Source organism: Ictalurus furcatus, chromosome 27, assembly GCF_023375685.1.
Source record: "Ictalurus furcatus strain D&B chromosome 27, Billie_1.0, whole genome shotgun sequence".
NCBI lineage: Eukaryota > Metazoa > Chordata > Actinopteri > Siluriformes > Ictaluridae > Ictalurus > Ictalurus furcatus.
The window spans coordinates 3,047,501-3,059,375 of record NC_071281.1 but is presented as its reverse complement, the minus strand read 5'-3'; the positions used below and the strand labels follow the sequence as shown (position 1 = coordinate 3,059,375).

Below are 11,875 nucleotides of genomic sequence, written 5' to 3'. Positions count from 1 at the left end.
CGTAAGGAAGCACGTTCGCCTTCACCCTGTCCAGTTGGTGTATCTCGTACAGTATTAGGGGAGAGCTGGCTGGTGGGCGGAAATCTGGAGGTGATTGTCCATTGCCCAAATTGTTCATTATTGTACAGAAAATGAACAACACAGTTACTAAAGTAAATCAGACAGATATCAGACCTTCACTGTTCCATGTGTAATGTCATAACAAACTAATACCAAACTTCTTTGCCCTCATAGAGGCAGGGTATTAACCAAAATAAACACCATGTCCTTGAGTGAATACGCATCAGTGCACGAGACAGACGTCGTGTTTGTTATAAGTTGTGTCGGACAGAATAAGTAGAATTACAGCGTATCAATAACTAGAATGCAAGTGTGATATGGTGCACACATGGGTTACGCATCCGATCTCAGTGTCTACAAGTTCTGCTGCTTAGGTTTAACAGTTAGTTCACTTGACCTGCTAATGTATTGGAACATGCAACAGCAACAGGATCTAACCGGGGTGAAATGGTTGGATGGCGTCAATAAGGGCATGTGATTATACCGGTCTGAAAATACCACAGGACAGCCCTTTTCCCATGTATCCCCATGCTGAGAGAGGACATAGCAGAGTGCCCTCACGTTCATTTCTATGGACAGCTGTCCAAATACATTGGAGGCCCTCACTTATCATAGCTTCTACCATAACCAAGCTGGGAAAATAAAGTCCACCTAATAGTGCAAGGAACACTAAATACATGATCGGCACTTTTAAGGAGATGATTTAAAGAAAAACTCCACCCTGAAACACATGAAATATGTTTATATAGACATATTAGCGATCGTGGTGCTCATATTTGTTCGGTGCTGTCGAGTTTCCCGAAAACATTCAACATCGTATTAATGAGAAATTCAGCACAGAACTAGTGGAGACGTTTTTTTGCGAATTCAAAGATCCAGAATGCAATGCAGCTTTACGCTGCCGAGTTACAGCAGAGTTTTGACTTGCCTAGTTAGCGACCTATGAGGTAATGAGCGCGATGGCGTCTTGGACAGCGCTGAAGGTCACGCCAATTATAAAGATTAATATAGAAGTCATTCAGGGTGGGTTTTTGCTTTAATCGCATTTATTAGGTCAATTCAATAGGACCGTGTTAATCCGTCCCACCGTGCATTATTACTTTTCCTGCTCGAACATACCTGACGCAGTTAGGCTTAATAATGACATAATGAGCTCAGTTAAGTGTGTTAATAACCAGTCTACCACATATCAATGCCCCCCCCCCCCACACACACACACACAGACAGTCAGCTATTGTGTTTAATTAGCTCACATGGTTAATGACTCATCTGACTGTCATTTTAACAAGAGTTAATTAGTCCATAAATCATCTTCTGCGCAATATCTTAAACAAATTATTAGGATCTAATGAGAGGTATAGCTCAGGTATTGAAAGCTGTAAGACGGTTAAAAACCGAGCTAATGACAGTCATGAATACAAGTAAAGCAGGAAATTGATTATCCTTCTTATAATAATGCGGTTATGGTCTGTGTTGAGTTCTTAGAAGAATAGCTTAAAAAAAAAAAAGGAAGAAAAAAAAAAGAGCTAGACAGTAGTGTTTCACAATAGTGTTTCTGGTTTGGTTTTTTAAGCATTTTTGTCTTCCTAACCCATTATTATGCACTTGTAGAACTCTGCTTTAGCTAGCTGATCAGTCACTGTTCATGTGGCATACAAATAAATAAATAAGTGAATAAAATCCCCGAATGTTTTCACAGTAACATGTATAGTACAAGGATTAAAATCAAGGCAGGAAAAAATAGTTCTGAACTAAGATTTTGTTTGTGCAGTGCTCTATGCTACGTTGTGAGGGAATGAGCTAAATATCGCTAGCCAGGCTAGCTAGACGTAGCAAGATTTGTCTAGCTCATTCTTTGCAGATGATATTTGACGGTAGCCTCTCTCCTCACAATTGCTCACAAATTGTAATTTGCTTGAGATTTTTTTTTTTTCCCACTTCATTTTGAATCTAGCGTCTGTAGTTGTGTAGCTTACTAGCTCGTTTAATTGCTAGCTAACTACTGCGAGTTACGTGGCCGTGAATCAAATCTCTACCGCTCACTGAGCCGAACGCTTATGTGTCTTACAGCTTCAATTTCAGTCTTTAGGGGTTTTGATGGTGGGTTTTATCATGTGTGACAGATGAGGAAGTGAGCTCTGAAAGAATAGCTAGAGTAACTACAATAGAGCTAGGCTAAAGTTGCTTGTGGTGATCAACAGTGGTTATTTTAAACACCCCAACCCCCACCCTTTTTTTTAAAACTCCTTTCTCATTATTTTGCACATGCAGAGCCCTACTTATGATAAGGATATTTGTTTGTTTTTTAGCTAGCTTAGCTCTAAGTCAATGAACACTTTCACAGTCGTATGACAGTGGAGTCAATTTAAAAGATTCATTAGTCATTGGAGCTCTAGTGGTTTAGCAGATGGAGTGGAACAGTTGTTTTTTTTTCCTCCTTGAACCCACCTACCATTCATTCCCTCACAATCTACAGCGGCCATCTGCTCAACCCTTCATCCGCTTCCTAGCCAAGTTACACCTCGTGGAACTGATTTACTGCCGTGACGCTGCTTAAGCATCTTCGCTGTCCTGGTTTTCTTTCTAATGAGCTCACCTTTTTTTTTTTTTTTTTTTTCTCCAGCTGCTGTAAGCTAGTTAGCATCTTGAGCTTCACGGACGTTTTCTGGACATAGCTAGCTAGCGTTACGTACATTTTCTATTTAGGTGGTTCATCCAAAGCGTTACCTTACCTGGCTCTTTAAGTGATAACGAATGAGGAAGTAAATTGCGATGTAAAAACCCCCCCAAAAGTCAGCCATTCGATCAGATCAATACTTTATACCTGTCCAGGAGGAACCTCACTAAATATGCGTCCAACTTTATGACCTTAACAAGTAATTCAGATCTCCATTTTTTTTTTGCAAAGTTCTACCAAGGTTAACGGCAAGAAACGTAGTATAACTAGTACTGTGTTTTTTGGAAGTGTTTTTTTTTTTTGCCTCACAGTAAAAGCATGTATACTTTTTGGAAGTGGGAGCTCAGTGGTTCGGTCATTGGACTGTTGATCGCCACTGCTGGGCCCTTGAGCAAGGCCCTTAACTCTCAGCTGCTCGGTTATATTAAAAATAATTGTAAGTCTCTCTGGATAAGGGCATCTGCCAAATGCCATAAATGTAAAAATGTTAATGCACACTAAGATTTCCGTTCAAACAGACTGAACTGGGGCATTGGGGCGTGTCTACAAATAGACCCTGTAAACACAGATAAGCAGGTCGCCACGGACCACAGCTTTCCAAACTGGTTTTCTCTGCCTCGTGATACACTCGCTTTGACGCAAATAGACTAACAATTATTTTCTGTCATGTTCTATATACAGTTGTGCTCATAAATGTACATACCCCTTGCAGTATCTGCAAAATGTTAATTTTTATTATTATTATTATTATTATTATTATTATTATTTATTTAGTCCTGCCCTGAATCAGCTCTTTTACAGAACAGATGTTTACATATTGTCCACAAGACACAATAATAACTGAACTTACACAAATACACATATAGATTAACATACAGAATTTACACCGATCATCCTGTTCGAAAGTTTACACCCCCCTTGGCTCTTAATGCATCAGTGAACGTTTGCACCTTTTTTGTAATAGTCGTGTACGAGTCCCTCGGTCGCCCTCGGTGTGAAAAGATGGATCTCGACATCGTATAGCTGGTATAGTTGGAAAGGGGCTCAAATATGCAGAAGATGCTTTAAAGGCAAACAAGGGACTCATGAACAACTATCACAAACCACAAAAACAGTCGTCGATCATCCAGGTAACGACACACAGGATTAAGAAACTTTCGAACTGCTTCGTTTGTGTAAATTCAGTTAGTAATGCGTCTTGTGGACTGTATGTAAGTAAACATCCGTTATGTGAAAGAGCTTATTCACACGAGCAGGACTAAAATTAAATTAAAATAAAAAACAAAGTGAAAATGAAACTTGTGGCTGGTTTGCGTTTAGGCTGAATTTAAACCTCATTTTGGAGTTGGGCCAAGCGCTACACATTTGGACAGCGGTAATGTATTACATGTCGGTGAAGCAAACTGCTAGCACAGATGGGAAAGCGAGTTGATGACAAAGGCACGTTAGGCCACAAATGCTCACAGGTGCACATCTGCCCAGAATGTCATTAGTTCAGGCCCCCATATGGCGGGGCTCTCCTTGGGGACGGCAATAAGGGTATAACAAGACTAATTTCAGTGAGCACTACATTAGGGTACGAAAAGCAAAGCTTTTTGTTTTTTAATCTCAAAATCATCAGTCAGGAAAAAAACCAAAACTGTTATATTGACCTTTCACTGAGTTGCAAATACATTTCCCAACCCAATGCTACAGAAATGGCCCAAAGCTGACTGCTGAGCCATTTCATTAACCAACATGGAATACATCGCTGGGAACACTGCTTTTGTTGTCGTCGCCCTAAATATTCGGGTCTGGTTGAAACCCGATCCCTTCGAGAGCAGCGGTCAAGCCCTCAGTCGCCAAGACATGTTTGTATTTGAGTGAAATTGACATACATGACCTTTTTCCCTAGAATCTTTCCAAGTTTTTTTTGTCTTTTCCCAGTTTGGTTTGTGTCAGTAAGAAGCTGTAGCTGTATGAGATCAGAGTGAAAAAATACTTGATTGATTGCTGGATGCAGTATATGGCACAATAAATCTGCTGTCTAATCTACAGTTTTAGTTGAATGCTCAGCTAGCATATTAAATTATAAATGGATTACGTTCAGCCCTTCAGGGTCATCGCGAATACTTCTTCATAGGCAAACAGGTCCCAGATCTGCACATCGTACATGAGACACTTTAGGAAACTATCGAGGATCCTATTGTTCACATTCACTGGGCACTCTGCACAGTTTTCCCTGCTCAAACACATTCCATTCAGAGAGCTTTCCTATTTAGCTAATGGTCTGAATCAGGTGTGTTTACTGCTTGGAAAACACTTGAATGTAGCTTGTTAGCCTAGAAGCACTAGACATGAGAAGGACTACGGGGGAAAAAAGAAAAGAAAAAAAAAAAAGAATTCATTAGAAGCCTCACAAGTCATATAGAGTACACTCAGTTTATTTCAGGAGACCCAAAAGGAAATGTACATTTGGTTTGGTGGTAGTTTTTTTGGGTAGATGTGCGTCAGTGTACAGTCTGTTCGTGTACAACAGAGCTTAAAACAAGACCTAGACTCTAGAAGAATCTGAATCCGGGTTCTGTTGCTGTTTATCCGCAGCAGGATAGAAAAAAAAAAGTGAAAGTAAAGCAGGTCATCATGTTCTAGAATGAAAAAAACACTCTCCAAAATTACACAAAAAATTATCTAAGGACTTCCCCCATAAAAAGGCCAAATATCGAATAATAAACAAACTCTAAACTTGAGGTCACTTCATGTTGCAGGATAATGATACAAAACACGCTGCATAAGTTACTATGGTGTGCATTAAACTGTTGTTTCTTTCCTTTCTTTTTTTTAAATCCTGCTCCCACGTTCTCTTGAAGGAATTATGACTGATCCCACCTGCTCTCCCATAGGAATTCTGACTGATCCCACCTTTACTCGCAAAGGAATTCTGACTGATCCCACCTGCTCTCGTAAAGGAATTCTGACTGATCCCACCTTTACTCGCAAAGGAATTCTGACTGATCCCACCTGCTCTCGTAAAGGAATTCTGACTGATCCCACCTTTACTCGCAAAGGAATTCTGACTGATCCCACCTGTACTCGCAAAGGAATTCTGACTGATCCCACCTGCTCTCGTAAAGGAATTCTGACTGAACCCACCTGTACTCGCAAAGGAATTCTGACTGATCCCACCTGCTCTCGTAAAGGAATTCTGCCTGATCCCACCTGCTCTCGCAAAGGAATTCTGACTGATCCCACCTGCTCTCGTAAAGGAATTCTGACTGATCCCACCTTTACTCGCAAAGGAATTCTGACTGATCCCACCTTTACTCGCAAAGGAATTCTGCCTGATCCCACCTGCTCTCGTAAAGGAATTCTGCCTGATCCCACCTGCTCTCGCAAAGGAATTCTGCCTGATCCCACCTGCTCTCGTAAAGGAATTCTGACTGATCCCACCTGCTCTCGTAAAGGAATTCTGACTGATCCCACCTTTACTCGCAAAGGAATTCTGACTGATCCCACCTTTACTCGCAAAGGAATTCTGACTGATCCCACCTGCTCTCGCAAAGGAATTCTGACTGATCCCACCTGTACTCGCAAAGGAATTCTGACTGATCCCACCTGCTCTCCCATAGGAATTCTGACTGATCCCACCTGCTCTCGCAAAGGAATTCTGACTGATCCCACCTGCTCTCGTAAAGGAATTCTGATTAATCCCACCTCTCAAGACGGATTTCTGACCAATCCTGCCTTCTCGCAAAGGAACTCTGCCTAATCCCCGTAAAGCTGCTTTGTGACTGTATTATTAAAAGAACAATAGAAATCGAATAAAATGATCACATTTTGACCAGTCCCACTCACTCCCAAAGGAATTCTGACCAAAAAAAACCCCACCTCTCCTCTACTCCTGAAGGAATTCTGACCAACCCCCAACCAACACCAGCAGCTCCGTGTGCAGCTCAGTGTGAGCACCCCGTACTCTTCCACGCTAACGAAAGTGGGTTCTCTTTTGTCCGAAGAGCTTCATTTCATATCTGAGCACTCTGCATTTTATTTACTGGCAGCAGAACTTTTAAAATGATTACCAGAGAACAACTCTGTTCATTTGCCTAATTCATTTTCATTCCTCGAAATACGGTGGCTGTGATTTTTACTACCTGGTTTACACAGTGTGGGGGGAAAAAAATAAATAAAACATTACTCAAAGCTGGACTTAAACCTCAATCACGTCAAATACACCACCAGTATATTTGATCACCGCTTTAGTATCTGCAATCCGTTGCATATTCATTACGTATGTTACAGCAGAGTGACAGTACGTTCGAACCAAGACTGCACTAACATTCATCTTTATAGTGTTTAGTGAAACGTAAAGCCTAGAAACGAGCCCGTTTGGCACGTGTACGATCGGCTCAACGTCAATTTTCCTAAGGGCTCATATAAAGTGAATCGTTACACCTGGGGGGGGGGGGGGGATGGGGGGGTGTCATTTTGTAGCATTGAGCAGTATCAACAATTTCACAACAGATTAGGTTTCAGTGCTCCGAGGAAAAATATAAATCCATATCCGAGAAGTTACAAAACCTGACACGACAGCACAGACGAGACGAGGCGTCTAGGACTATTCATTCAGAATTGAAAAAAATAATAATAATAATAATAAAAATTGTATTTTCTTTCTATATAGTCTTTATTCTTCATTTTTTCAAGTCTATAACATCAAATTTTGGTCAGGAACGAAATTCATTTTCACATTTTCTGATGTTCCCTAGACGGTAAAACGTTCTCACCTTCCATGACAACACATACGCATCACGTTCGCGCTAATGAGATTGACCGGCGTGGAAGTGTGTGCCTTGCTCGCAGGTTCCCACTGTGTGATTTGTGATATTTACAGAGCAAAGCACCGGAGAGCGTTTTCTTCTTATCACTCTATTGATGTACAATACAAAAAAAAAAAGCATGTGTCAAATCAAGGGCCGATATTTTCAACAGCACGACGTGTATTACTGTTTGCTGAACACACTTCCCCCTCTGGCTGGTTACTGCGCCGTAAATCAAGACTAACGCAGCTTCGTTAAATCGCAGTCCGCTGTGTTCCGTACAAGCTGTAAAGAAAAGAAAAAACGGTGGGAAGTTACTCTTTTTTTTTTTTTTTTTTTTTTTACATTGACGTGTTTGTCTTGTCGTAATGGATTGTCGGTTAAAGTTCGAAAAGGGAAGCGATTCCCACATCAGTGTTAAAAACCAACGTCAGTTCCAACACCGACGCGGCGGCGTCCGATTCACACGACACTCCTGCACCGTCCTTGGCACAAGATCTTTCATTTATTTATATTTTTTCATCTCCCCCATTATCGTCATGGCGTAAAGCGTGCACACTGTGTTCGGTACTGGCTGTAAAACACGGCGGGGATCGGAACAGGTCAACGTTCAAAACGACACGCTACAAGTACGAGACAAAAAAAACAAAAAAACAAACAAAAAACAAACACCACCACCGGTCCGATTCACACGATCCTGCGTTCTCCTCGGCACAGGATCTTTTTGAAAGCCCTCCTGAAGTCGTGGTTGAAGATGGTGTAGATGATGGGGTTGAGCGAGCTGTTGCAGTAACCGAACCAGAAGAAGAACTTGAAGAGCGTGGTGGGAACGCAGCACGAGTCGCAGAGCGCCGTGAGCGTGTACGTGAAGAAGAAAGGAAACCAGCAGACGACGAAGACGCCGACGACGACGGCCAGGACGAAGGTGAAGCGCTTCTCACGGTTCTGGCGGCCCTTCCAGCGGCCGCGATTGCCGCTCTGTCGCATGGACCGCTTGCACGTCTCGTCCCCGGGTTTGATCTGGCTCAGCTTGGTCTTGCCTTTGGCTCGCTTCTTCTTGTCGGAGCAAGCGTTGTCGTCCTTGTGTTCGGACGAGGACGACTCCTCCACGTCTACGCCGTTGACGTCGCCCTTGTCCTTGTCGTCCGGCTTGCCATTGAGCTTTTCATGGCATTGTCCATCGCCGTTCTCCTCCTTTTGGGCATCGTTCCTCCTCCGTTCTTCCTCTTCCTCTTTTCGTCGCCTGCCTCTGGTCCGGCTCTTGGCGATCTGGTAGATGCGGATGTAAACGAGCACCATGATGACGCAGGGCAGGAAGAAGGACCCGATGGAGGACGAGATGATGTACCACTTGTCCTCGTTGATCTTGCACAGGGGACGCCCCACCTCCTGCTGTCCCTCCTTCTCCATGGAGATGAGCGGCGGGAAGGAGATGACGGCGGCGATGACCCACACGACCAGGATGATGCACTTGATGCGGCGCGGCGTGCGCTTCAGGTTGTACTCCACGGCTTGCGTAATGGACCAATAGCGGTCCAGGCTGATGGCGCACAGGTGCGCAATGGAGGCGGTGCAGAACAAGACGTCGAGCGCCAGGTACACCTCGCACCACGCCTGCCCGAAGTACCAGTAACCCATCAGCTCATTGGCCAGCGAGAACGGCATGACCAGCGTCGCCACCAGAATGTCGGCCGACGCCAAGGAGACCAGGAACAGGTTCTGCGGCGCCTTCAGGGCTCGGCTGGTGAACACGGCGATCACCACCAGCACGTTACCAAACACCGTAAGGAGGATGAGCAGCACCACGAGCACCACCAGAGACACCTGGAACGGGTAAGGCACGCCACCGCTCGTCCCGTTGGTCACGTTCAGGCACCCCAATGCCGCCATGCTCACTTCCCGTCCAGAAATAAATCAACTGGGGATATAACAACCACGACGACGACGGATGACGTGTGGTCAGATCATACTGAAAATGGGCTTTCCATCTTTACTCATGGACTGTGGGTGGATTTCATAACATCACTACTCTGTCCTAGAATACAAATGATACACAAATGGTACAGAAATTAGTTGTTACTGTTACAGGGAGGAAAAAAAATTGTGCATATGATGCTTTTACAAAAGTTAACAGTGAGTAAAAAAATGTACTTGCCTTCGTGAGATGGAAAAAAAAGTACTTCTGATGCGCATAACTTCTCTTTTAAAGTATCTCCAGCATCTTCAGCAGGTGCGTTCATGTCATTAGTTCCTGAATCCTGCTCCTCCTTTCAGCTCCAGCTCAGTCTAATCAGATCAAATATTTATCTGCCGCTCCTCTGCATGCTCGTGGCCAGATCCACTTCTCTTTCTCCGGATTTCTGCCACTCCCTCATTTCCCCTCGTTTCCCTCCTTCTCCAGGATTAAAAAAAAAAAAAAAAAAAAAACAACCCACCGCGTTGCCTCCAAGTTAGACGTCGCCCGGTAACCAGGCACAGGTGCGTTATTTATTTACTTGCTTTCCTACCCGTATTCCATAAATCCCGCCCTGCCCCACGTGATTGGTTAGTCGTTTTATTATTCGGAAGCACTGAGCCAATCCTAATGAGGAAGTTGGAATGGGCGTGGCCAATGATAGAGCTGGAAGGCGGGGTTTGTTGCTTGGCGACAGAGACAGGTCAGAGTGGGGGAAACGCCAAAGAAAAGTACACGCAGCGTCTTCATTGTAACGAATTGAACGTAAAAACAAACAAAAACATAATAATTTCACGTAGATAAACTTAAATGGATACAAGTTTATAACATTTCAGTAATAATGAAAAGCATTAAAGTGCAAAACTAGCAACGTGACGCACTGAATTCTGACAGGCAGTAAATATTCAGAAATAACTCAATTATATATAATATTTTAAATACAAACACACTGCAGGTTTTTTTTAACTTGTAGATTTTCGGGGTTTTTTCAGTTGGTATTTACTTTTCTGTCGCCCCTTTCATACCCTGTAAATGCTAAGAGCTTAATCCATATGCAAATTATCAGCGTCTTAAATGTTTGAAAGTACTTGTTGGACATAAAACGACTGCTGTAGACTAAAGAAATACTTTAAAATTATTATTATTATTATTATTATTATTATTATCTGTCTGATACTTCACAGCGCTTTAATGTGTTAAAAAAAACACGAACATCTCTCGTCTGTCAGTGTCACGCATGCGCACTACGCAGACTCGGTATAACAAGTTGCTGGTGCTTCGAGCGCACAGCGACGCCTGCTGGTCACTTCTCATATTACACTTCATACACAGGAACAGTAGCAGAAACGCACTTCGTACACTTCACACACACACACACAGCTCCTTCTTACCCACAAAACTCCTGCATCCGGAACACTCCTCATAAAGGGCGTCTGGTTCCCTGAGAACCGTTGTTTTTCCTGACCATTTTCTTTCAAACAGCTGCAAGCACAATAACTAAAACAAGGATTTAAACAGGATTGAGCTTCCCTCATGTATTATCCATTACACACCGATGAAAAATGGCCAAAAACACACAAACATCCTCCTCCAGCATCCTGCGGAGCTGCTTTATGAACACACGGCTGTAAGCAGAATGAGACGGAACTGGTAGAAATGCAGCTGGGGAATGTTATCTGATCTGATCTGATCAGTCATTATTGAACCTTCAGGGATCAGACTGTCCCCTAAGCAATAAGATGAGTTTTTGTTCGAGATTGTGGAAGGTGTAAAAGAGGAGGGGAATTTGTATGTGCGTCAGGTTTTTCGACAATAAACACTTCTGCATAGGATACACCCATGTGTCCTCACTCCTGGCTCCTCTGGACACTTCCTCGCTCCTTGCAGTGCAATTAGAGAATTGATATGTCCTTCAAGATGGTTGACTTCGATCGATTTCCAGGTTACAGGCTGGAGGACTGAGGAAACGAGGAAGCATTAATTTGAGTATTGAGAAGAACCCTCTGTCTCAACCCCAGTCACCTCCCCGTCTCGGTCTCCACCCCGTCTCGTTCTCTGCCACCACCCCCATGTCAGTCTCTGCCCACACCTGTCTCCACCCCATCTGTCTTCATCCCGTCTCAGTCTCCACCCCGTCTCCGTCCTGTATCTGTCACCACCCTGTCTTGGTTCCCATCCTGTCCTCGTCATCCTCCCGTCTTTCACTGTTCCATTCACTGCCCCATTACCACTACAGTCGTCTCCAGCACTGTCCCGATTCCCTTCTGTTGGTCGCGGTCCCGTCCCCATCTCACACACACCAGACAGACAGGAAGTGTGTGTCTTAAACGGGACACGAGCACTCGGTACTCATCGAAGGCATTTATTTTCCACATAACAATAATAATA

General features: G+C 43.5%; 1 protein-coding gene across 1 annotated transcript in view; it reads right to left on the bottom strand.

Moving 5' to 3' along the window:
* Positions 1-6,499: 6,499 nt before the first annotated feature.
* Positions 6,500-11,875, bottom strand: part of adra2a (adrenoceptor alpha 2A) — a 6,878-nt gene continuing 1,502 nt past the window's right edge. The window contains exon 1 of the mRNA XM_053617210.1: positions 6,500-11,875. This exon is cut by the window's right edge and continues 1,502 nt beyond it. Coding sequence (XP_053473185.1) covers positions 8,221-9,423 — 1,203 coding nt within the window. The 5' untranslated portion in view covers positions 9,424-11,875 and the 3' untranslated portion in view covers positions 6,500-8,220.